The 27,825-nt window shown below is 45.3% G+C and overlaps 1 protein-coding gene across 1 annotated transcript in view; it reads left to right on the forward strand.

The window, feature by feature from the left end:
- The first annotated feature begins 3,208 nt into the window (after positions 1–3,208).
- The window catches only part of pdik1l (PDLIM1 interacting kinase 1 like), a 60,794-nt gene continuing 36,177 nt past the window's right edge, over positions 3,209–27,825 (forward strand). The window contains exons 1-2 of the mRNA XM_038798751.1: positions 3,209–3,513; positions 6,981–7,717. Of these exons, the coding sequence (XP_038654679.1) occupies positions 3,229–3,513; positions 6,981–7,717 (1,022 nt within the window). The 5' untranslated portion in view covers positions 3,209–3,228. The remainder of the gene's footprint in view (positions 3,514–6,980; positions 7,718–27,825) is intronic.

Here is a 27,825-nt window from a genome sequence, read left to right on the forward strand (position 1 = left end):
ATGGGGAGCAGATAGGGAGAAATTATTTCTGCTGGTTGCAGCTGACCAGGGCTAGTGAGTGTGGTCTTAAAAAAGAACCAGACCTTTCAGGGACAAAAATAGGAAACCATTCTCAACGCAAAGAAAGAAACTTGCAACCCGCTTCCGTCACCAGTAATTAGTGCTGGATACATTGTTGTTAGGATAGGGGCAAAGGCAGGAGTTAGTTCACAGATCAGCATCGATCGCATTGAATGGCAGAATAGACTTGAGGAGTGAAATGGCCTATTGTTCTACGTTCCTATCTGGATTCATTGATCGCCACACTGCACCAGAATGTACAGATTCTGCATAGCTCCTTATTTTAGCATCTTTCTTACAAATCCTGTAGCAGGATTATGGGGAAAGGGCCAGAGAATGGCACAGTTATAATGCTAGTTCAAGGAGCCAGTGCGCAGACAATGGGCCATAACAATTCTGGTATTTTAAAATCAGAAAACATGTGTGCCTGCTGGCTTAGTGGTATTTTCTTTTATAAATTTGGAGTACCCAATTCATTTTTTCTAATTTAAAGGACAATTTAGTGTGTCCGATCCACTTGGCCTGCATACCTTAGGGTTGTGGGGGCAAACCCCACGCAATCACATGGCGAATGTGCAAACTCCACGCACACTGACCCAGAACCAGGATCGAACCTGGGACCTCGGTGTCATGAAGCAGCAGAGCTAACCACTGCACCACCGTGCTGCCTGGCTTAGTGATATTTTAATATAAACATCTATTTGTGTACAGCAGCTACCTAATTTGAATCAAAAATCCTGTTGTTCATTGCACAAATATGAACTATACAAATGCAACCAATTGTACAGAATTTTGTATGCCATGTTCTGGTATAACCATTGCATGTAATACGTTTATTCTTTTCTGGTCTGTTTGCAAATTAACATTGGTTAGCAGAAGTCTGCAGATGGAAAATAGAAGCTTGGAATATTTTTCTGGTTGCAGCAAGAGGGAAGATGCATTAGTTCTGATTCACAAGGCAAGAGTATTTTTCCATGTGATGAACATGGTGGTAATTTGAGCAGCTATAATGCATAATGCAAGTATGTAAATTTTTAAAAGCTGTAAATCTGTCACTATAGTCCCAGAGGACCATAGGCTGAGAGAGAGCTGACTGGTGGTGATTTAACCTGAGGGTTACCTGGATTTATACCAAAGGAATTTGTATTCTCTCCCAACCCTCTGTACCAGATGTTTTCAAACTAAAGTAAAAGTAATTGTCTTGGTTCTGGAATCTTGGTGTTGCCTTTGGTCAGTATTGTGTAAGTGAGGTCTGATTCCTGCAGCTATTTTGGCTGCAAGAGACATCATAATGTGCCATATGTTTACAGACTATTGCACCTCTGTCAATCTAGTACAATGTTTTCAAACTTTTCCCTGGAACCCACTTTTGCAAACTGCTTGACCTCCGTGACCCATGCTGACTGACCTTTGCGACAAATGCCGCCATGTTCGCTTATCTTTAATGCGAATGGGGAGCCTGCTTGGTCCTCATGATGTCGCTCCGATCAGGTTCACAGGAGGGGAGGGCAATGTGCATATCAATGTGCCATCTTCATCTTTGTGAGAATGGAAAATTCAACCTCTCATGTAGGTCATCATGGAGGGCAACAACAACAAAATGGCTGTTTTACTCAGCACTGGATACTCTGGGGAGATGCTGCTCCAGAATACTGACAGCCTCATGCACTATTAGTGTGTATTTAATTTGCTATCACGGCTCAGGTATAGCATCATTCAGAGTCAGCTGTAAGTTAATTAGTGACTCTGGGGTCTCGGCCTCGTGAGGAATTTTTCACCAACCACTTCACTTTCAAAATCTGAAACTTCTCCTCTCATTTGCCAGTACTTTCCTGCATATGACACACATGGGCTTGTGCTTATTTGCATTGGCACAATTGACAAAACCATACCTCAAGAAATCATCTTTACTCTGCTTTCTGGTGTTCTGTGGAGAGCTAACTCTGGCATTGCTCTGTACTGCTGTACAGATTTAATATCTCATTGGATGCAATACATTAGGCTTTGGTGATTTAATTCATCCAAACTTTTGGAAATATTGCAGTATTCAACAATAATAATGCAGCATTAACTCTATGGATGGGAGAATTAGATTTTTGATATTTCTGATTCTTGTGAGCCATTGCATTTGAGTTTTTTTTTCTCAACCTCAGGAATGATTAAAGCTTTAGTCTTTTCATAAAATCTAATATTAAAAACTGCAAAGTCTGGACATCTGAAAGCAAAGTAGTACAAGTACACTAACCGGCATGTCATCAGCTTTAAAGTGACAGGTTATGGCATGTAGAGTTACATATCTGATATGTCATAACCTTTTTTTCTCTTTGCTAAAAGCAGGTTTATTACTGCTGAAGTACTTACAATTTTTTTAAGTAGGTGAATAAATTCCAGATTTTTACTCCAAGTTCTATTCTATTTAAATGTTTTGAAGTAGGGGTAGTACAGTGGTTAGAAGTGTGCAATTTGCACATTCTCCCCACAACAAAAAGATTGCCATGCTAAATTTAAATATTTTTAAGTAATGAACAATGGTGCAGTTTGCCCATCAAAACGTCAGCACAGACGTGATGGGCTCAAAGGCACTATGCTTTATGCACTTGGAAGCCTGGGGTGCTGGAGAGCGCGAACGTACAGACGTATTGTAACCTAAAAATGCAGGCTTTGGTTATGATAGTATACAAGTTGAAGCTGGTTCATAAACCTTTCTAACTGTACTGGATAGTGCACACTTTATTTGAAAATATGTTTTAATATTTGGGTGTTGGTAACTAATTGGCATCTTCTCACTACTGCTTTAGTTTAAAAACGCACTGATATGAAGTATGTAAACATCAGAGATGATGCCTCTTGTTACTTGAAATATTCCAAAACTAGATATATAACATTCATCAAATATGATTACTTTAGGTGTTTTTCTGTAGATTCATTCCCTGGAGATTCAATTTCTATTGACCAGCTGTATATAGTGCTCGGCCTTGGTTTATTTTATTACTGTACCTAACAAAATTAAGTTCAAAGTTATATTACTGATAGTGTATATTAGAATTTGACAACGATTAGAGTAATCACAAAGATGTAAAATTCATAGCATACTGATGGAATATTCTATGAAGCAGAATTTTATACTTTTTTTTTTCTTTTCCTGCAGTTTTTAAAAAGGTATTGTCCATGGCGAGTAGGGAGCCAAAGTACCACTTGGTGCGTGAATTGGGACGTGGCAGTTACGGTGTAGTATATGAAGCGGTGATAAGAAAGACTGGAGCACGGGTAGCAGTGAAAAAGATTCGGTGCCATGCACCTGAGAATGTGGAACTGGCTTTGCGAGAGTTCTGGGCATTAAGCAGTATCAAGAGCCTTCATCCTAATGTGATCCATCTTGAGGAGTGCATCCTGCAGAAAGATGGCATGCTGCAAAAGATGACCCATGGATCATCCTCTTCCCATTACTTAAAGGTAAACATTTAGCTTTTTGTTCCAACAGACTAGGTAGGTGCACTCTTTTTAACATGAGCGTGGAAATAAAAGTCAAAAAGGGAGTTTTTGTAAAAATGGCTGTCGACAGTGCTCAAAATCATAGTTTAGGCACAATCCCATAGTTTAGGCACAATCCCATAGTTTAGGCACAGTGTCATGGGTGTAAGTAATCTTTGACTCTGATCTATAACATTTTGCATTTAATATAATGAGAGACAGTCACCACAAAAGTTGAATTGCAGGCAGTCTCTAAATGTCCCAATGATGTTTTAAAACTATCTAGTCTAGTTAATATAGTTTAGTGATGGCTGTTTTGCCTGCTTTGAGGTAATCTGGATACCCCAGTTTATTTTTTATTTTGCACTTTAATAGTGGAAGATGTTCATGCTACAGAATAGAACATCATGTCAGCATAGAACTTCTAAGTCATGGGTAAGATGCAGATTATGTCCTTGCCAACATTGCATTTTTAGCTCAACTGGCATAGCTTTTTTTTTGGTGGGGGGTTTAATCTATCCTTTATTGTGACTCTGAAGTGAAGTTGCTGATTCAGTCAAGTGATGGCCAGTTTTGATGTGAATATATGCTCAAATGTTTGGCTTCATTGTAACCGTTTTATTGAAGCATTGAAACATTGATACTTGATATGCACTGATATTTTGTGACCCCTTAGTAATTTTATGAATGTGGTAGATTAATCTTAATTGGAAAACCTGGCTATAAAAAATACTTGGCTAATAGGGTTGGAGAGAATGCTTTCATGACTAACTGAATTTCTCCATAACATTATTTGGTGAATAAGCAGTGAGATGAGCAAGGACGTTTTGGGGTATAGGAACTTCGGAGAAGAAGTAGGCCATTCAACCCATCAAGCCTGCTCCACAATTCAATATGACCATGCTGATGGGGCATCCCCATGCCTTTTACCCACACTATCCCTGTAACCCTTTTATGTTATTATTATTTCAAAAAATAATTTCCAATCGGGGGTAATTTAGTGTGGCCAATCCACCTACGCTGTAAATCTTTGGAGTGGGGGGGAAGAGAGAGAGACCCTTGCAGGCACGGGGAGAATGTGCAAACTCACAGACCGTGATCTGCGGCCGGGATCAAACCCAAGACCTCAGTGCCATGAGGCTGCAGTGCTAACCACTGCACCACCGTTACCTCCTTTTGAGATAAGGGGATCAAAACTGTGCACACTACTCCAGGTGTGCCCTGACCAAGATTCTGTACAATTGAAGCAAGACTTCACTCACATCAAATTGTGGTAAATTACAGTTCATTAGCCTTCCTAATAGCATACTGCAGCTGCATGTTAGCCATCAGTGACTTATGGAGATAAATACCCAAGTCCATTTGTACATCTGCACTTTCTAATTTCTTGCCATTTCGTGAAAAACTCTGTACCAAAAGTGGATTACTTTATATTTTTCAACACTGCATTCCGTCTGCCATGTTTTAGTTGCTGGTTTGGGCGATATATATTCTGCCTCTACCTTTGTTTAGCTTTTGAGGTAGTCACTTGTAGATGTCCACTTCACGTACTGAATGAGACACAAAATATTGCTGTCAATGTTTTTTTTTTGTTTAAATCCCAATTTTTTTTTTCCAAAGGGCCACTTTATCGTGGCCAATTCACCTACCCTGCACGTTTCTTTGGGTTATGGGGGGTGAGACCCATGCAGACATGGGGACAATGTGCAAACTCCACACAGACAGTGATCTGAGGCTGGGATTGAACCCGGGCTCTCAGAGCTGTGCAACAGCAGTGCTAACGCCATTGCGCCACCGTGCTATATTGCTGTCAATTTTAAGTAAAAAGTTTGTATCCCTATAAAATGTAGCCTGGCCGATTTTTAAAAATCAATTTGGAATAATCAGCATGAAAATGCTGGATAAACTAGGTCTGACGGGCGCAATCTTCCCAAATGGGCAAGCGTGTTTTAACTGCATGTTTCTTGGTGCTGAGAAACACATGGCTATTCAATGCAACTTGCTTTGAATAAGGGGCCTAAACGGGCAACGGGTAGCCAAGGCTGCGCACAGCCCCATTTTTTTTTTACAATTGGGAGCTCCGCTCGCTGTAGCTCGCTACAACTCCCCTTGTAGCGAGAGGTCAGGACTCTATTTTTAAATGGCACCCTGAAAAACGTCCTCCCCTGCCAGAGAACGCAACATGGAAGGGTCAGGCAAGCCCAGCCCAATTGTGTGAAGAAAATGCCAGCTTGGCAGTGCCAAGCTGGTACCCTGGCAGTGCCAAGCTGGCACCCAAGTAGCAGTGCCAGGGCGCCACCTTGCCCAAAGGGCATGTAGCTGGGGACTTTGATCCCCTTGGAGATTCCCACCAGTACTGTTTTGTGTGGTCCCCATTTGTGGGGATCTGTACCAAATGGTGCTCGCCCGAGTTCCCCGAGGCGAAGGGATTGAATCCCCAAGCCTGCAGTAATGTGGGAATTTGCACATAGAGTAAGGTTTACTGCCTCGTTCTAATATGCAGATTTGCCAAAAACTGGGTGGGTTTCCACTTGCAGCATCGCGGGATTGTGTCGAATCTCGTGAGGTGTTGCGAGCCGGGTAGATCTCTGGAGTGGGGTTTCCTGGCTTTCACCGGCCGCGCTGCGCTGTGGCGAGCTACTTTTCCAGTGCAGCTTGATTGGACGATCGCGCCCAACATTTCTGAAGTTTATCCAGCATTTTCTATTTTTATTTCCTATTTCTGGCATCAACATGAGGGGTGGGGCTGGGGGTGGCGGTGGCAGCGTTCTTGGTTCTGGAGACCTAGCCACTTTCTTGAGATGAATTCGCATCACATCAGTCTGGGTTTTATTTGATGCTGCACTACATCCTGACTAGTCTGATCACTGCACTATATATAAAATATGACTTTTTGTGAATCTTGAAGGTTAACATTTTGGATGGGTTTTGGGTTTCAAATTTTGCTCCATAGAGCTAAGATAGTTGTTAACTTGGTGAAAATATATTAATTTTAAAACTTCTCTTTAGCTAGTGGATTACTGTTTGGACACGGCAAGCTTCAATGAATGTAATACATGCATGCGTAACTTTGACTAAATCCGATACTGCAGGGGCAGCACGGTGGCCTAGTGGTTAGCACAACCGCCTCACGGCGCTGAGGTCCCAGGTTCGATCCCGGCTCTGGGTCACTGTCCGTGTCGAGTTTGCACATTCTCCCCGTGTCTGCGTGGGTTTCGCCCCCACAACCCAAAAGATGTGCAGGCTAGGTGGATTGGCCACGCTAAATTGCCCCTTAATTGGAAAAAATAATTGGGTGATCTAAATTTATATTTAAAAAAAAAAAAATCCGATACTGCAGCATTCTAAGATAGTAATGTTTAAATCTGAAAAAAATGGTGGCTCTTCAACTAAAAAAAGTTGCGAATGTTTAACAGCACCAAAATGTTATTTGTATTTCTTTTTTATAGTTGGTGGAAACTTCACTGAAAGGGGAACTCAGCTTTGATTCTAGACGCTCATACTATCTCTGGCTTGTAATGGATTTCTGTGATGGTGGTGACATGAATGAATATCTGCTATCGAGAAAACCCAACCGTCGGACCAACACTAGTTTCATGCTGCAGCTGAGTAGTGCCTTGGCTTTTCTGCACAAAAACCAAATTGTGCACAGGGACCTGAAGCCAGATAATATATTAATTACCGAGACCGGATCGGAAGCTGGGGGAGCGGGTCCTGTTCTAAAGGTTGCAGACTTTGGTCTGAGTAAAGTCTGCTCTGGGCTGGGAGCAGACCAAAAGGAACCAGTTAATGTGAACAGATGCTGGCTTTCTACAGCTTGTGGGTCCGATTTTTACATGGCACCAGAAGTTTGGGAAGGCCATTATACAGCTAAAGCAGACATCTTTGCACTGGGAGTCATCATTTGGGCCATGTTGGAAAGGATTACTTTCATAGATTCGCAGACTAAGAAAGAACTTTTGGGAAGCTACGTGCGTCAGGGGACGGTGATTGTGCCTCTCGGTGAGGCACTGTTGGAAAACCCCAAGATGGAACTTAATATTCCTGTTAAGAAAAAGTCCATGAATGCAGGAATGAGACAGCTAATTAAGGAAATGCTCGCAGCAAATCCACAAGACAGGCCTGATGCTTTTGAACTAGAACTGAGGATATGTAAAATAACATGCAGAGAGTGCAGCCGGACTGCGTAAGTCTATGTGTGCGTGTGAAAGTACGAAATGTTATACAGGGCTGGCTCTGACCAATTTTGAGGCTTGCCAAAGACGAGCCATTTTTTTTTGTGCCACCCTTGTTTCCCAAGTGTAAATTTAAAAATCACTAGCTCAAAATTTAACCTGCAGTTCCAAGGTGCTGCTGTTTATTGGTGCCCACATCCTCACTTGGAAACCAACTCCACTACTGTTGCTTAACCAGATCCCAGTTGACAAATTTTGAGCCTTTTATCCTGTAGCTTGCATATCCCTTATTGAATGTGTGACTAGTTAAACATATAATTTGTATTGAAGGGTATAATCTGGTGTATGGTTCTGATGGCATGCCATTTCGTAGAGTTTGTTTAATCGTCAAGCATCCATTGATTACTTTTTTCACAAGTTCACATTTTCTTCCTCCCTCCTTGCCAACCCCTGTCCCAAAGGTACTCTTGACCTAATATGTTTTATTGATTTCTTCCTCACTCTTCCACACCCCAATCTTTTAGAAACAGCCACCTGAGTTACCACAACTTCTTCTTTTTGTTGGAATTGCCAGCCAATTAACTTTACCACAATTTATGGCCACTAATGCAACTTTATATGTTATCATGAGTAATGCTTTGGCAGGGAACAGAATGTTGGTACGTTCATAACTGACCCTGATTGAGAAGTCCACCAAATTTAATCTTGTATTGAGCTGTGTTCTGACTCTGTTTTAGTTAAGATATGTAACTTTGAAATTGGATGGTAACAGTAAAATATGTAAACAAATGTAGCTTAAAGATGGTGCCTGAACTTTGTGTGACCCTTGAGTGACTTGAGTATACACAGTATATAAAATTATTTAAAATATTTCTTCTTTCCCAACACCCCATATGTTCATTCTTAGAAATTAGTTTGAAGAGCTTTAAATGTTGCTTTTCCCTGTGGATGTGGTTATTGAAATTGACATTCTAATTCTGTAGAGTAGAGGCCAGTAGTGACACTTCGTCCTTTTGGACGTATAAATGAAACTCCTGCCCTCTTCTTTCAATTTATTGAGGAAATTATTAACGGGGAAATTAACCTGTGAAATTTTCACCTGCTTGAACATGGAGAAATTTTTAAACTTAATTCAATGAGATCAGGCAGTTTAGAAAGTTGATTTTTAGGTAGATTGGTTTTACTTCAGCTGTATTTTAAATTTGAGGCATTCTTTACTTTGACATGTTTGACTTTATTTGGATTAACATAACTTGGTGAGGATGGCGAAGAGTGTTATAGATGGGTAATTCTTGTTCCTTTTTGAAGATGAAATTTAGAATGGATTGTGAGGATAAAAGGTGTTTTGTAGGTCTACTACTCAGTTACTGCCTTTTTGACTACTGTTATTGCCATGTTCAAGAATATTGCACATCTAAATTCCTATGGTCAAATGGAAGCTATTTACAAAAAGAAAATGTGGAAGTGGTAGAAATGTAATGCAAAATCTGCAAAATGTAGGAAAACTTGTTTTTAAAACATTCAAGGCACTACCTTGTTAAGTGGGTTATCGTTCTACTGAAAACAAGAACATGTATTAAACTATATGTAAACTTTACTGTGAAATTGTAAAATTGTGTAATTTATTTTAAATGTAATATGTAAAATTAAAACTATATGAAAACCTATTTCTGTATTTATTAACTTGTATAATCTTTATTATTGTCACAAGTAGGCTTACATTAACACTGCAATGAAGTTATGCTAATATGTACAGCTTGTTGGTACAAGGTAATTTTGGGGGGCAGGCAGTTTGAATAGGAGGTTGGTTTCAAAATGTTGCTTATCAGCTGTTGTCAGCTTATTCATGGTATCTACAATTGCTAATGATTGGGGAAGGAACACCGGATATTGTGTTGTCCAATTTGCCAGAGTATGTCTATCAATTTCTAGTAATACATTAGTTATCAGCAATATATAAATTTTAAAATATTTTTAATATCAAGCACTTTACATCTTTTTGCCTAATTAAAACATATTGCTGTCATTTCAAGGGATTTGAATTCTCCAAGAGATGGTGAGAATTGTTAAATTAAAGGGAGCTCTACTCATATGGGGAGGCAGGTGATAAGCTACTGTTTGGCTGCTAAAGCGATTGCACACAAGTAGCTGTTTGGAGCTTTCTTGACCAGTCCACCTCAGTTGCAAAAATGAACTGGTGCAACATGCAAATTGGAATTAACTAAGTTTGATCCTGACCTGTTCAGAATTAGTTGATCCATTTGTAACAGTGTTGTGATTTGGGAAGGAGGTAGAGATGCCCCTCATGAAGAAGTGTTATTTCTTATGCTTAATCCATAGTTCAATTGGGTTCATGTGTCACACATGGGCCCATTTTTTGATTCTGTTGGATAGTATAATTATTTTTCTGTGAAGGGTTTTTAGTTGAATTCCATCTTTATTTGAGCATGGCTATTTGAGTATTTGCAGAATGTATCCCATAGTACGGTGCTGTGGTTGCACTTTTATCCTTTTTCTCTTTGGAGCTATTTTACCTTGGGCGGGCGTTGACAGCAAGAGCCTCTCATGGGATTTTTCACTGACCAGAAGCAACCCTAATTCTTCAGTTTTTGTAATCTGCATTTTGATCACTGGAACTTCATCCTGGTTTCTCAATTTAAATATTCCATGCCTTTTGAAGATGGCAGCACATCGATTGTTTAATACTCCTAAATTTGTTTTTGAGGCCAAGATAGTTTGTGCTAACACCCACCTGCATACTAGCAATTGAGTCTTGTGAAACTAGCCATGAGCAAAGTTTCTTAGGAGGCCATTGAATGTCAAAGGGAAAATGATTGGCTGCTCGCTTGTTTGAGATGGGTCATTGCCTGACACTGCATGACAGATGTTACTTGCCAGAATGTTGTCCCAAGTCTTGCTGCATACACTGTTTCAGTATGTAAAATTACAGCTGATTAGTACAATAACTATGAGAGTGCAAGAGAACGCATACATGTGCACAAGAGTTCCTGGGGCGGCAGTTGCCAGCATCATGAAAAATGTGCAGAACTGAGATTGGAATTGAGTTGTTAAGAATGATAAATGCTTTGAATTCATCCTGTGATAGTGGTTCACTGATTCTTGAAGTTCCTGAATTAGCTTTGTGCTGTTGGCTTGCTGGTAGTGATTTTGGCAACTGATATTGCCCACTCCAAACTGATGTTCTGACATTGAACACATTGCGTTATAATTGATCATTGAACACATTGTGTTATAATTGATCATCATGTGTGATTCAGGTAGTGTTCATGCTGATGTACTTTATGGAAAAAGACAATTTTGAAATCTGTATTGATACTCTATAATTTCATATATCCATAGATCTTGAACAAAGCACTATTTAGTCTCCAAAAGAGCACCGTGCTTGGAGGTTGACCTCTAGGACCTAGCTTGTGAACATATGGGCGGTGCGGTGGCAAGCACTGCTGCCTCAAGTGCCAGCGACCTGGGTTCATTTCCAGCCTTGGGTGACTGTCCGTGTGGAGTTTGTATATTCTCCACATGTCTACATGGGTTTTCTGTGGGTATTCTGGTTTCTGCCCACAGTCCAAAAATGTGCAGGTTAGGTGGCCTTGATAAATTGTCCCTTGGTGTCCAAAAAGATGTGTAGGTTAGATTAAGGGGTAAATGGGATAGGGCAGGGGAGTGAGCTTGGGTGAGATTAAGGGGTAAATGGGATAGGGCAGGGGACTGAACTTGGGTGAAGTACTCTTTTTCAGAGGGTTGGTGCAGACTTGATGGACTGAATGGCCTGCACTGTAGGGATTTTATGAATAAACTTAAGTATAATATTCCTGGGGGGGGGGGGGGGCACGGTGGCGCAGTGGTTAGTGCTGCTGCCTCATGGTGCAGAGGTCCCAGGTTTGATCCTGGCTCTGGGTCACTATCCGTGTGAAGTTTACACATTCTCCTGTGTCTGTGTGGGTGTTGTGTCCCCTCTCTCTCTCTCCTCCTCTCCCCCCCACCCCTTCCAACCCAAAGATTTGCAGGTTAGGTGGATTGGCCATGTCAAATTGCCCCTCATTTGGGGAAAAAATGAATTGGGTACTCTAAAATTTAAAAAAAAGTAATATTCCTTCTTTGTAGTGCCTTCATGTATTCCAGAAGAAAGTTTGAGCACAACAGTCTTCAATTGATCTATTCCTACCTCTTTATGGTTTATTTTCTGCCTTTGAATTAATTTGGGGCAATTGGATTGCTTATTCTGATAGGGGACTACAAAATTTCAGTAGAACAGCATTTGTAGGTTAAATTGTAAGTGGTAATCTCAGTTTGATGTAATTTTCATGATGCTTGCAACTGTACCTCTAGGACCTCTTGTGTTCACTCGCATGTCTCGTGGGCTGTACTCGGAGCCCTGATCAGCCACATGTGGCCCTGGGCTGCAGGTTGCCAACCAATGGTCTTAGAAGGACAAGAGCAGCAAACACATAGGAGTGCTGCCACCTGAAATTTCTCCTCCAAGCCACTCGTCATCCTGACTTGGAAATGTATTGCCGGTTCTTCGCTGTTGCTGGGAACACCGTGTAACAACTGTGAAGGCACCTCACAACCAGCACTCGAGGGCAATTACAGATTGGCAATAAATGATGGCCTAGCCAGCAATGCCCACATCTGTAAATGAATGAAAGATACTTGATCAGCATTTCTACCTGGGTATAAGGTCCATGTGAGGATTTATGCATGAAGTTTCTACATCTGCCATGGTTTGTGTAGATGCTGCATCAGGCGATTAAAACTAGAGATATTCTTTGGGTCTTCTGTTTTGAATGTCTTTCCTCTATGGCCCATTTTGGATGGAAATCGGACTGTTTGCAACCTTGTCAATTAATTTGAAAGACTAAGACTTGCATATGTATGGTCTCTTTCACAATATAAGGATATCCCCCAAAACATTTTGCAATTAATGAACATCGTTCTGAAATATAGTCACTTTTGTAATGCCTAAGATGACATATAGCTTTAGGAAGTATGTATTTTTTTTTCCTGTCCCGATAAAACCAAAGTGGGATGGGGATTACCCTGATACGGGCTAATTGGTTTCCTGATTATGACATCTTGGGTTACAACAAATGCCCATATGACCTGGAATTGTCATGGGGATGAACAGCTGAACAGCAGCAGTTAAATGAAAAGCTAATTGCAGTGGGTTGGATCGGCTCGTGTTTCCTTTTTGGCAGTTGAGAACTTGCTGAAATTCATGTAAAGTGGATTTGGTAAAGTTCTCCCAGAGTGGAACCATTTTTTGTTTGGCAATCTTGTAATAGATTTATTGAAGCAGGTCTCTTGAGAATAAAGCGGAGATGGTGTGTGTTATACAGTTGGAGAACAGGGTGCTGAAGACAGTAAGGACAAGGGATTATGGGTTGGATGGACCAGACCTCCTGCTGCTGCTGCTTCAGTGTTGCTAGAGTCCACCACAATATTTTAATGGATTGGAGAAGGGGGTCACTGGGATTCTGTGCCATCAGGATCGTTGTGACTATTTGTCAGTGGTATGTCCACGATAGAATGCAGCTGTTGGTTAATACAACTCTATGACCATGAGTTGGAAGTGAGATCCGACATAGTGAATTTTTGAGTTGGAAAAACTTGAGATTGCGTGTAATTCCACATTTGTCTGGAAAGTAATGCAAATTATTATAACCACACCAATGGCTCCGAAGTGGAGATGGTCGATAGCTTTAAGTTCCTGGGGGTAACCGTCCCAACAGTCTGTCCTAGTCCACTCACGTAGATGCAACAGTCAAAAGTCCAACAATGTCTCTACTTCCTATGGAAGCAAAAAAAATTTGGCATGTTTGCATCGACTGTCTCAAACGTGTACAGATGTGCGATAGAGAGCACCCTATCCGGCTGCATCACAGCTTGGTATGGCAACTGCTCGGTCCAAGATGGCAAGAAACTGCAGAGTGTGGTGAACTCAGTCCAATGCATCACACAAGATTGCCACCCTCACATTGATTCTGTATACACCTCCCGCTGCTTCAGGAGGCAGACAGAATTATCAGAGAACCCTCCTACCCAGGCATTGCCTTCTTCCAGACCCCATCAGGCAGATGGTACAGAAGTCTGAAGACCTGCACATCCAGGCATAGGAACGGCTTCTTCCTCACAGCTACAAGACTCCTCAACAACTCCCCCTCTGACTAATCTGTTCCCTTTAAGTACACTTCACGATGCCCTGTGCTGCTCTTGCTCATGTATTTGCTTTGTTTGGCTCCTTATTCCATGCTGTAACCAATCACTTTGTTGATGTACCATTTGCCAATGTACCCTGTTGATGATTCTTTTTGTCTACTATGTATGTACTGTGTTCATTCCCTTGGCTGCAGCAAAATACTTTGCACTGTACTTTGGTACATGTGACAATGTGACAATAAATCCATCAATCAATCAAAAACTGCCACTCTTGAGCATGCCCAGAACATGTGGGTGTGGTTGGCCGGGCCTCTGGCACCGTTCATTCGTGTTCCTGTCAGGTGTGCTCAGCACACCACTTTCAGCATGAGGGTTAGCCTTGCATACGAGGAGGCAGAGTTGGTCCTGCTCGGGTGCTTTGCTCCAGTGTCCCCACTCTATTTTCATCCCGAGCTTGTCCTCCCTCCCATTTTGCATCTAGTGGGGAGTGTGTCCTTTCTAATAGCTGTCCATACCGGTCACTGCATTTTCCCCTCCTCAGATTGTCTGTCTGTCTGGGTCCAGGAGCTCCTCTAACATTGTGTATCTCGGATATGCTGTCATCTTCTTGCGGTGGAAGTTCTTAACCTGTAGACGTTGGGGTTTGTTTCTGCAATCTATGGTTGCTGCAGATGGTGGACATTTCAGTCTAGAGGGTGGATACCACCATTGGCCTTGTTGAGTGTTTCGTTGGTGGGAATGGGAGCGTTGCCATGGTGAGGACCCGGAGGGTTGTCCCTGTATAGGAGCTATCCTCCATTCTCACCCATTCCCTATCTGGTTCTTTCACCCATTCCCTCACACTTTCTTTCCACTGTGGCTGCCCAGTGATAGTGTAGGGTTGGGAGGACCAGGTCCCACAATGTTTTGCACACACGCCATAATCTTATCTTATCGAGTTGAAGAAGGCCTTCGGGATGTAGATTGGTGTGGGCCTGAACAGGAAGAGGAACCTTGGCAGTACGTTCATCTTGATCGTCTGTACCCTCCCCACTAGTGTTGCTCGGTATGCTTTCCCTAAATTTGCTCTGTTTTAATTACCTTTGCTCAAGAGTCCTAGAACAGTACAGCACAGAACAGGCCCTTCGGCCCTCAATGTTGTGCCGAGCAATGATCACCCTACTCAAACCCACATATCCACCCTATACCCGTAACCCAACAACTCCCCCCTTTAACCTTACTATTAGGACACTACGGGTAATTTAGCATGGCCAATCCACCTAACCCGCACATCTTTGGACTGTGGGAGGAAACCGGAGCACCCGGAGGAAACCCACGCACACACAGGGAGGATGTGCAGACTCCGCACAGACAGTGACCCAGCCGGGAATCGAACCTGGGACCCTGGAGCTGTGAAGCATTTATGCTAACCACCATGCTACCGTGCTGCCCTCTTTCTGTCGCCAGGTATCTTTCTGATACCACCGCAAGGTTCAAAGCCGAGTACTGAACAATGACTCTATACACCAGTTAGTAAGTTTGAAATCGATGCACATTTATTTACACACAGTCAATTATTACTCATGTACAAACTCTACTCACTAAGCTACAACTACTACTAAAAGCCTATACTTGGCTTCGGGCGCCCACTCAGTCAGAGGAACAATGGCCGTTGTCAGGTTCTGATGCTGCTGGCTTTGAACTGCTATAGAATAGTAGCTAGGAGCACCTATCTCGTAGCGTGTGTTAATCTTAGACTTACTTGGCTGGTGCTTGGTGGGCCTCTCGTCGCTGAGAGCCAAAGGCCAAGGTGAAGATGGAGAAATAAGAGTTCTTAAGAGAAGGCTCTGACCTTGGGGACTCTGTTTTATAGCCCCCAGGGTTTCGCGCCCTTCTGGGTGGACCCTGGACTCGGTCCCAATTAATTGGACCATGTCCCAATCGTTTGTATCGATTCTCTCCAATAACAGGGCTGGCTCTAGGTAACCGTTGGCCTGCCTTTTGTTTTAGTCTCCACTGGCGCCGGGGAGTCTGTCCTGGCACCGATTGTTTCAATGTTTATTTTTGTCCCCGAAGATAGCTCATTACTATGCTAATGGCTTGTAGTTTCAGTTCTGTCTGGGCTCTGCAAGTTCCAATCCACAGGAAACCTTGCACTTGCTTGTTTTTCTAGTGCTGTCCATTTTGCCCTGCACTCTTTGCGAGTATCCATTTTGGAATCGGGATGTGGCCACTTCAGGTGGCTACACTAGGGAGAGTGGGAGTATATTTGAATGGTAGGCCCTCCAGCTCTGTCCTCCCCCTCTCTGTTTCACAGAGAATTCTTCACTCTTGCTCAAGTTGAGTTTGTAGCCCCTCCGGTTGAGTTTGTAGCCCACGAAGGATCCAAACTCTCAGGAGCTTTGCGATTCCCTCTGCTGCTTTGTGGGTACGAGATGTAGAGGAGCAGGTCATCTGCGTAGAGTGAGGCTTTGTCCCCTGTTCGGATTCTCTTCCAGCTTGCTGCTCTGAGGGTGATTGCCAGTGGTTTGTATGCCGCGGCGAACAAGAATGGGGATAGTGGACATCCCTGCCTTGTGCCTCTGTGGAGCTGGAAGTATTCGGAGCTGGTGGCGTTGGTCTGAATGCTCGCCTTGGCGGTGTTGTATAGTAGTTTCACCCATGATGTGAACCCTGTCCCTAGCCCAAAAACTGCTTCAGTACCTCCAATGAGGTACTTCCACTGGACTCTTGAAGGCCTTCTCTGCAGGGAGACTATCATATCTGGTGTTCTCCTCCCTGGGTGAGGTCATTATCATGTTCAGCAGTTGTCTGATGTTTGCTGCTGGCTGTTTACCTGTATAACCAAAAAAACGCCCACCTGGTCCTCTGTGACAACCTCTGCTACGCAGTTCTCCAGCCGCTTAGCTAGGAATTTTGCAAGCTTTTTTCGTGTCCACATTGAGCAGTGAAATGGGTTTATATGATCCACATTCCATTGGGTCTTTGTCTTTTTTTGGGTATCAATGATGTAGTGGCTTGTGTTAGTGTTGGAGGCATGGTGCCCCTCATGCGAGCTGAGAACATCTGCAGCTGCGGGGTGTGGTAAATAACTGTTACACCTGTATTAGGTGATGTAAGGTAGGACCTGTACTACAGGTTTGTCGGTAGCCCCTGCCTGCTGGCTCCGCCCAGTAGGCGAAGCGTGCCCTCTATTCAACAGCTATTTCGCCAGCTGCTGTGGGAGGCCACACATCTTACTGCAATAAAGCCACAGTTGTATCCAACCTTGGTCTTTGTACAATTGATCGTGCATCAATTTATTGCAGTAAGATTTTCTAAAAGATGGACCTCCGAATCAAACCAGATTGCCTGCAGCTGGATTTGTACTCGAGCGACGCCAAAAAAGGACTTTAATCACTGGCTAGCTTGCTTCGAGGCCTATATCAACTCAGCGACCACCCCTCCGACGGAGGCTCAGAAGATACAGATCCTGTACTCAAGGTTGTGCTCCAACGTGTTTCTACTGATCTAGGACGCCCCGAACTATGCAGACATGGCGCTCCTCAAAGAAAACTACGCACAGAAAACAAACACACTCTTCGCCAGGCACGTACTCGCTCTCAACTCCCTGGTGAGTCCATAGAAGACTTCTGGCGGGCCCTAATCCCACTCGTCCGGCACTGTGACTGTCAGGCCGTTATGGCCACTGAACATTCCAACCTTCTTATGTGCGATGCGTTTGTAACGGGGATTGGGTCGGACCTCATACACCAAAGACTGCTGGAAGGGGCCACGCTCGACCTAGCTGAGACTAAAAAGGTAGCACACTCCATGACGGTTGTCTCACCTAATGCTCAGGCCTACCTCCTCCGGCTGCGCGGGCTATCCCTCGTGGACCCCACAGACGGCTGCCCCAGCCGGGGCTTGACACAGCCAGGACGCCTGTGCAACACGCCAACCCGCGCACCCCTGGGGTCCCCGATGTTACTTCTGCGGCAAGCAGAAGCACCCCCGCCAACGCTGCCAGCCCGCCCTGCCATTTGCAAGGCTTGCGGCAAAAAGGGGCACTTCGCTGCGGTGTGCCAGACCCCCACAATCGCTGCTATCGTCCCCTCCCACCTGACCTACACACAATGGGCGCTGCCATCTTCACCTCCCCGACCACACGCAGCCAACGGGCGCCGCAATCTTCACCTCCCGGGGCTGCAAGCGGCTAGTGGGTGCTGCCATCTCCTCCCTCTTTCTCTCTCTCTCTCCCCCCCCCCCTCCAGTCCACCACGTGCGGCTCATGGGCGCTGCCATTTTGTCCCCCGCAGGATCTTCAGGGGCCGCCATCTTGTCTTCCCGACGGGGTATGCACACCGCTAGCATTCCTGGGCCCCCCACGCGCTCCATCTTCTGACGCCAATGACGACTGACCGCAGCTCGCCTCAGTAACGATCGACCAGCCTCGTCCGCACAACTTGGCCACCGCTTCGACCAGTGTGAGAATCAACGGTCACGTGACCTCTTGCCTTCTGGACTACGGGAGCACCGAAAGCTTCATCCACCCGGATAGGGTAAGGCGCTGCTCCCTCGTGTTCCACCCCGCCAATCAAAGAATCTCCCTGGCCTCCGGATCCCATTCCGTCGCGATCCGGGGGTTCTGTACGGTCACTCTCACGGTCCAGGGCGTAGAATTCAGCGGCCCGAATTCAGATGGTCCGAATGGTCGACTGGTACTGTTTGCGGGCCACCTTCCCGTACCTAGACAACGGCACCATCTGCGGCCGCAATCAGCAGGGCCACGACGCCAACCTTGCCAAATTCCTCCACACCGCCACTCTCCTCAACCTCGCCTACAATAAGAGGTGCGTATTCAGCACAACCCGCTTAGCCATCCTCGACTATGTGGTCCAGAACGGAGTTCTGGGGCCCGATCCCGACCGCATGCGCCCCCTCATGGAGCTTCCCCTCTCCCACTGCCCCAAGGCCCTCACATGCTGCCTGGGGTTCTTCTCCTATTACGCCCAGTGGGTCCCAAACTTTGCGGACAAGGCCCGCCCACTCATTCAGTCCATCCACTTTCCCCTTCGGCCGAGGTACAAGAGGCCCAAGCTATTGTTGAAGCTGTGCGGCATGGGAGGCATTACCTGGCCGGCAGGAGATTCACTCTCCTCACTGACCAACAGTCAGCCTTCATGTTTAACAACATGCAGCGGGGTAAGATCAAAAACGATAAAATCTTGCGGTGGAGAATCAAGCTCTCCACAGAAAATTACGAGATTTTGTATCGCCCCAGCAAACTCGACGAGCCCCCAGACGCCCTATCCCGAGGTACATGTGCCAGCGCACAAGTAGACCGACTCCGGGCCCTACACAAAAGCCGTTGTTACCCGGGGGTCACACGATTGTACCATCTTGTCAAGGCTCGCAATCTGCCCTACTCCGTCGAGGAAGCACGGACAGTCACCAGGGACCGCCAGGTCTTTGCGGAGTGCAAGCTGCACTTCTACCGGCCGGACCGTGCGTGCCTGGTGAAGGCCACCCGCCCCTTTGAACGCCTCCGCCTGGATTTCAAAGGGCCCCTCCCCTCCACCAACCGAAACACATATATTCTCAGTGTGGTCGATGATTACTCCAGATTCCCCTTCGCCATCCCATGCCCCGAGATGACGTCTGCCACCATCATCAAAGCCCTAAACACAAGTCTTCGCTCTGTTCGGTTTCCCTGTGTACATCCACAGTGACAGGGGATCCTCATTCATGAGTGATGAGCTGCGTCAGTTCCTGTTCAGCAGGGGTATCGCCTCCAGCAGGACAACCAGCTATAATCCCCGGGAAAACGGGCAGGTAGAGAGGGAGAATGGGACGATATGGAGGGCCGGCCAACTGTCCCTACGGTCCAGGAACCTCCCAGCCTCTCGCTGGCAGGAGGTCCTCCCTGATGCACTACACTCCATCCGGTCACTACTGTGCACCGCTACGAATAACACACCCCATGAACGTCTTTTTGCCTTCCCCAGGAAGTCCACATGCGAGGTGTCGCTCCCGAATTGGCTCACAGCTCCAGGACCGGTCCTGCTCCGTAGGCACGTCCAACTCCACAAGGCGGACCTGTTGGTGGAAAGAGTGCACTTGCTCCATGCCAACCTCCAGTATGCCTATGTGGCGTATCCCAACAGCCGCCAAGGTACTGTCTCCCTTGGGGACCTGGCACCAGCAGGTTCCACCTATCCACACTTCTCCAGCCCGGCGCCACCCTCCCCTCCCCCGGCTTCCCAACATTAACCCCATCAGGACCATCCCTCCTTCCCCTGCCCATACCAGAGGATGAAGAGGATTTCGGAACACTCCCGGAGTCATCCAACATCAGGCCAGCATCGATATCGCCGCCACCGCTACGTCGCTCCCAGCGGAACATCAAGGCACCAGACCGGTTGAATCTCTAACTAGCACCGGACTTTCAAAGGACATTTTCTTTTCTTTTCCCTGATAAAACACTGTACATAAATTCACTACTGTATATAGTTCTCCACCACCCCCGCCGGACTCATTTTTAACAGGGGGTGAATGTGGTAAACCACTGTTACACCTGTATTAGGTGATGTAAGGTAGGACCTGTACTACAAGTTCGCCGGTAGCTTCTGCCTGCTGGCTCTGCCCAGTAGGAGGAGTATAAATATGCGTGTCCTCTATTCAGCAGCCATTTCGCCAGCTGCTGTGGGACGCCACACATCTTACTGCAGTAAAGCCGCAGTTGTATCCAACCTTAGTCTTTGTACAATTGGTCGTGCATCATGGGGCCAGTGCAGTTGTGCATTTTTTTTTTGTTGATGTCAATGTGGTTCCGGCACCATCCCCGCCTTCATGGAGTTGATGCTCTCCATTACCTCTTCCAGCCCCCTCTGTCTGTTGCCCCAATGACTGGCATATCCAGTCCATCAAGGAACTGTTTCATCCCAGAGTCTCCGTTGGGGGCTCGGAGGTGTACAGCCCTAGTAGAAGGCCTTGAATGCTTCGTTGACATTGGTTCAGCTACCAGTCTGCCTCTGCTATCCTTCCTGTGCTATATTGCTCTTAGCTGCATGCTTTCTCAGCTGGTGAACCAGCAGGCAGCTAACCTTGAATCAGTGTTCGTAGAAGGTCCCCATGTCTTGCGGAGTTGGTGCACTGCCTTCCTGGTGGATAGAAAGTTCAAGTCCATTTGTAGCTTTTTCCTCTGCCAGATGCTCTACGGTCGAGGCCTCACTGTACCTTCTGGCGACTTCCAGAATGGAGACATCAGTTGTTGCCTCGCCACCCTTTCTCCCCTGTCCCTGGTGCCTTTTATGGGCGATAATTTCTCCTCTAATCGCAGTCTTCAGTGCCTCCCAGAACATGGAAGGTGAGACTTCCTGTTTTGATTGTAAGTAACGTACTCGCCTAGGTCACTCTGGAAAGTGACCCAGAGGCAGGCTGGGTACAGCACTACACACTTCACCCTTTGCACTGTATGTTCTACGTTCTTCTTGAGGCCGTCTTGACCTGATTAAACCCGGCCCTCCTCTTTGCTAGCTCTGCGTCCAGGTCCTCGTACACCTGAAGCTCATTTCCTCATCTGCCTCACCCACTCATCTGCCTCACCCACTGAACAATCATCTTTTTGTCCAAGAAGCGGTACAATTGCTCGTGGCGGCTCACCCACCTGTGGCCTTCTCATCAGTGCCCTGTATGCTCGGTAGACCTCCAGAGGTCGGTCAAAGACTCCCTGGCCTATGGGTGGCACATTGGTTAGCATTGCTGCCTACGGCGCTGAGGACCCGGGTTCAAATCCCGGCCCTGGGTCACTGTCCGTGTGCACGTTTGCACGTGTCTGCATGGGTTTCACCCCCACAACCCAAAGATGTGCAGGTTAGGTGGATTGGCCACGTCAGATTGCCCTTAATTGGAAAAAAATAATTGGGTATTCTAAATTTTTATTTAAAAAAAAAAAAAGACCCCTTGGCCTCTGCTCTTACAATGCCTTTAGGCATCTGCACAATCCGCAAGTTTTGTCTTCTGGAGCAATTCTCCAGGTCCACCACCTTCTCCTTCAGCCTCTTTTGGGTCTCCTGCATCGCCACCAACGAGGCGACCTGCTCCTTGAGCTCCCCCACTGCTCCACGTTCTGGATAGCCTGGCCCTAGGACTCCAGCCTCTCCTTTGCATGATCAAACTCTGCTGTGAGCAGCTCTATCATCCACCAGTCACACCAGAGGAGTCACACTTTCTCCTGACACTGTATGCCTTTTTCCATCCAAACGTCCACCCTTCGAATGGGGAAAGGACCAAAAACAATCCACCTTGAATGGGGGCTACCAAATATGCGGCCGCTCACTCCATGGCTGCCACCAGAAGATTCGCTTTTCAGAAATGTTAAAGACTAATTCTACTTGGTTGCTAACACAAATCAGACCTGCTTTATGACTGTTTGTTAGTGTTGAAATAAAGCCTCCTTAAAGTGATCCAAGGTAACCTACTTTGTAAAGGTTTATTCTTGAAATTACTGCATCCTCCATATCATGTTTCCCAATCAACCAGAGCAACTCTGCCCCTTTTTGAAAAGATATCATAAATAATGTTCTTGGGAATTCTGAAAAGGCCTTGCCAGCCCTCCACAATTGTCCTGGAGTCCATGGGAATTAATCTTGACGGCACTGGTTCAAAATTGTCAAATGGAAACGGAAGCAGAAATGGGAGATTGTGTAATAAAGCTGTGAAGAATGCACCCAATCAGAGTTAACTTCACTATCTGGCATAGGTATCTCCAGTTCAATGGCATTCATCCCTCATTAAATTATATGCCCTACTTATAGAACAGGGAGCAGGCCCATATATCTATTTGTACATTAGTGGGACCTGGAGATGTGACAATTTGTCATCTGACCAGATAGTGATCTTGTGTCTCTCCAATCTCCTTAGTTGAATTAACACTGGCTTAAGTGAGGCTTGGTTCAAATTGGTAAACTGCTTTATTCAATACTCTAGTTCAAAAATATTAATAGCTGTGAAGCTCTGATTAATTTGAGGATGTGAAAGGTGTTTTAAAAAAGGATATGTTATTTGTTTCCTTCCGTCCCTCCCTGGATGCAGGGGATGGTTACAAATGGCAAGTATACCACACAATGTATCAATCCCTGTTGGTGATTTTTAAAGTATATTTTTAGAGTTTATCAATTTTTACAAAACGCAACAAACTTTCAAAAACAAACTGGTATACAATTACTTCTGCATACATAATCTGGGGCTGGTTTAGCACAGGGCTAAAAAGCTGGCTTTTGAAGCAGACCAAGGCAGGCCAACAGCACGGTTCAATTCCTGTAACAGCCCCCCCACCCCCCCCCCCCCCCCCCCCCCGAAACCGGCGCTGGAATGTGGCGACTAGGGGGCTTTTCACAGTAACTTCATTTGTGACAATAAGCGGTTTTCATTTCATTTCATAACCCATAATATCCTTACATTTAGAAGGAGGCCATTCAGCCCACTTGAATCTGCACTGACCCTCTGAAAGAGAACTTCATCAAGGTCCACTCCCCCACCCTATTCCCGTAACCCCACCTATATGTCACATCTTGGTGTCCTAACATGTGTATCTTTGGACTGTGGGAGGAAACTAGAGCACCTGGAGGAAACCCCAGGCCAGAATCTAATTTGGCCGGGGGGGGGCCGGGGCGGGTGGGGGCGGGGCGGGGCAGGGGGGAGAAAAGAGGGGATACGGAAATGTAAACACGGTAAAATGAAGTAATAAGATGCTCACCTTTTTACGTATAGTGTATTCAAGGCGAAAACCTTTGGAGCAACAAGTTGGATAGAGCGGATCCAAAAGTTTGAGATAGGCGTCCTACGTTTTTCTGTGTATTAGATTTAAAACGAAGTACAGAAGTTGGGGACTCCATAGGGGCACATGCCATAATTTTGTGCCAACTTTGAATCAAAATTGTCACTTATCTAGTGGAGGATATTCTGCCATGCCACGAAAGTTTGGATATTATACAACCTCTTTTCATTAACGTCAATCATTCTATCCATGAGCCCCAGAATTAGGAGTTATGGAATCAAATACCAAGGCTGTACCAAACATCCAGACAAGCTCTTTAACCCCACTAATACTGGTAGGATTGAAACTAGCTGGCACTTTGCGCACATTGAGAGCTCGGTTTGATATGCAGACAGTGCAATATTTTGAACAGAATCTCCTTTTATTCTATTGTATACCAAAGTTTTATTGGTGCATTCCCATATCCTACCCAAGGTCTCATCAATATTGACTGCCAAGATTTTCTCCCAAGACTGTGGCGTTCCGAATAGACTCACACACGATTTAGAACACCATTGCTAATTAACTGTTTACCGTCTGCAGAAATCAGGATTTATTTTTCACCAGGGACATCAAAACATCAAGAAGCAGAATTATAGGAGGCCTACACTTGGCGGACCCAGCCTTGAAGTCCATGTAGAATACAGGGCCTATAAAGGATTCACTGACTGGCTTGCTTCAATATAGAGCCAAATAGAGGAGGGGTCCTCTCTGGCCCAATCCCGTATAAACCTAATTGGTATATTTTATTGTTCGGCACCCACGCTCCTTCCTTGGAGATTGGGAGCTGCAACTTGGCCAACTTCAAGTGAGGTTTATTTTTCTTCCATGTAAATGAACTAATCATCCCATTCATTTCCTTTCGGACACTAGCAGACAACACGATTGGCAGTATCTGCAAACGACACAGTAACCTTCTATAGGCAACATATTCATCTTAATACAATCCTATACAACCATGATATCAGCAGGGAGGACCAGTAGCTCAGGTCCCACCTAATAACCGCAATTAACTGGGAATTTTGCCCCATACAATTACTTACGAGAGGGTAACTACACCACCCACAAGTAAACCTTGAAGACCACCAAATGGGAAATTAGCAATGGGGAGAATCTTCCTCTTAGCCCACTCCCTGCATAGCCTCAGAATTTGTAAAATTGATTTGTAACCTGAGAAAATACTAAATCTATCCACAACATCAATAGCAGGAACCGAAATGTTTGGCTGGGATACAAACAGCAGTGCATCATCCGCATAAAACATGATTTTAAGCTGCTTCCTTCCACTATGTAGCCCACATTCGACGGATCCAGTCTAATTTTCTTTGTCGCCGGCTTCGTAGTTTTTGCAAACTAACCGGTATAAGTCCCTCGCTGGAGGCTAAAATTCTCAGACCTAACCTCTAATTCGTTAGCACTGCCGCCAAAGGACTTTGATGAAGTACCTGTATCCACTTAACATATTCCCCATCCAACCCAAATCTCTGCAGTATAAAACAAGTAATTCCATTAAACCAGGTCAAGAGCTTTCTCCGCGTCAAAGTAAATCACTACCCCATCTAACGCTGGTTTTTGAAAGACCTGAATACATTTAATATTCTCCTGACATTGTTACAAGAGTTCTGGCCTTTTATGAGCCCAGATGATCAGTGAAAGAATTCCCTCCAAGCGCTGCCCCAACACTTTAGGCAACAATTTCAAATCTACATTCAGCAGCAAGATTGACCTATAGGCGGGCAGCACGGTGGCACAGTGGTTAGCATTGCTGCCTACGGCGCTGAGGACCCTGGTTCGAATCCCGGCCCTGGATCACTGTCCGTGAGGAGTTTGCACATTCTCCCCGTGTCTGCGTGGGTTTCACCCCCACAACCCAAAAGATGTGCAGGATAGGTGGATTGGCCACGCTAAATTGCCCCTTAATTGGAAAAAATAATTGGGTACTCTAAATTTATTTTTAAAAAGATTGACCTATAGGATGCGCACACTTAGGATTCTTGCCTGTCTTTAAAATCAAGGAAATATTCGTTTCTCTGCGTGTCGGTGGCAACAGACCTGTTGTGAATGAATGCTTCTACATGCCAATCAATGGCTCCATTAGCAAGTCCTTAAATTCCTTTTAAAGTTCACCAGGCCCTGGGGCCTTACCAGGTTGGAGCTCCCTCATGGCCAAAGCCACTACCACTTCAGAGATATAAGGACTCAGGACCAACTTTTGGTCCTCGGAGATTTTTGTGAGCTTAATGGAAGAGAAGAAGTGTCAATGTAGCCCGAGTCTGGTCCGTTTTTTGTAACTGTATAACGACCTTTAAACGCTTTGTTGATATCCTCTATTAATCATTCTGTTCCCCTTGAAGGGATATCCTTGGAGTCGGTCTTCTTCCTCGTCAAAAAGGCTAAGTATCGACTCTGTTCCCGAACTCCAACAACTTTTGTTTCGCAAACATTAAACTCCTCAGCCTGTTGAGTCAATAAGGAAGCGAGCACTACATGAACTGCATTAAGCTCCCTCTGTAACGAGCAGTTAGGTTTTCTACCATACTCCCTCTGCCTCAGCCAATTTAACCTCCATCCGGCCCTGTCGCGCCAGCATTTTATGCCGTTGATTGGCTGTATATGAAATAACTAGCCCCCTAGCATAAGCCTTACATGTTTTCCACAAGATAGTGGGGCTCACATCAGAGAGGAAATTGACTAAGTAAAAGAACTCCAATTCTTTCTTAAAGTACGTAGTAAAGGATTTATCCCTGAGTAAAGACAAGTCAAAAGTGCCATGATCTAGATGGGGAAGGATGGAATGGGAAAGACACCATGTAAAATCTCAAGGAAATAGGAGCATGGTTGGAGATCACAGTATTACCTTGGAGGCCACCAAGTGCAGGATTTTTTCTGGCATGAAGAAGTAGTCAATTCTAGTATGACATCGGTGAGGAGCAGAAAAAAGTGAATTCTTAAAGGGGGAGGCGGTGGCTTTGTGGGTATTGTCACTGGACTAGTAAACCAGAAACCCAGGGTAATGCTCTATGGACCTGGCTTCGAATCCCGCTACTGTAGATGGTGAAATTTAAATTAATAAAAATCTGAAATTAAAAGTCTAATGATGACCGTGAAACCATTGCCGATTGTCGGAAAAACCCATCTGGTTCACTAATGTCCTTTAAGGAAATCTGCCGTGCTTACCTGGTGTGGCCTACATGTGACTCCAGACCCACAGCAATTGGGAATGGCCTGTAAATGCTGGCTCAGCCAGAGATGCCCAAGTCCCATGAATGAATTAAAATAAAAAACATCTCCTCACAAACCAACCCTAGAGCCCTTGCCTATTGCGTGGAAGGATTTCTGGTTACTGGGAGTTTGTCCACCAAAGTTAAGGTGACAATTGAAGACCCTACCAACGAAGGAATTAGCTGACGTCAGCTCTACAAAGTCCATGAAGAGTTTATGAACAAAATCCGGGGAATGATTTTTTGGGCAGTGCACTTAATTATTGCAACAGATTCTCCATATACAAGTCCCTTAACAATCTCATCTATCCCCTTGCCCTTCACACAGTTCTTTACCTTGAAGGAACATTTTTATTGACTAAAATGGCTATGCCCCTACTACTGGTCACGGAGGAGGCAAAAAACACCAGCCTAACTAAGTCCGATATCAACCTTAACTACTCCCTGTATGAGTTTCCTACAAAATCTATCTATGCTTGCTCTTAAGGACAGACGGGGGGGGGGGGGTTCTCTGTTCCCCGACGTAGATTTTGTAATCGGCGATTGGGCGGAGAATCCCTTTTTAGGATTAAATCGGTGGGGGCGCCTGTTTTTGGATGCACCCCTCCAAAATGGCGTAATCGAGGAGAACAGCATACACCGTTGGGGCGGCTTCAGAACATTACCTGAAGGCTCTCCGGATTCTCCGCACCCGATGGGCTGAATTTCCAACCGCGCAGTTGACTCATGGTCTCAGCTGTCGGGAACCAGGCGTGGTGGCTGCTGACTGTATCCAGCGCTGCCGACAGTCGGGTGGGAGCCGTGCTACTGGTTGGGGGGAGTAGTGGTGGGTGTCCAAGGGGGCACTATCTGGCAGGTTGGGTCTGCGTGCAGCTGGCGGAATGTTGTACGGCGCGACTGCTGCAGGTTGTACTGTGCGCATGCGTGGCTCATCCGGTAA

Source organism: Scyliorhinus canicula, chromosome 1 (genome assembly GCF_902713615.1).
Source record: "Scyliorhinus canicula chromosome 1, sScyCan1.1, whole genome shotgun sequence".
NCBI classification, from domain to species: Eukaryota; Metazoa; Chordata; class Chondrichthyes; order Carcharhiniformes; family Scyliorhinidae; genus Scyliorhinus; species Scyliorhinus canicula.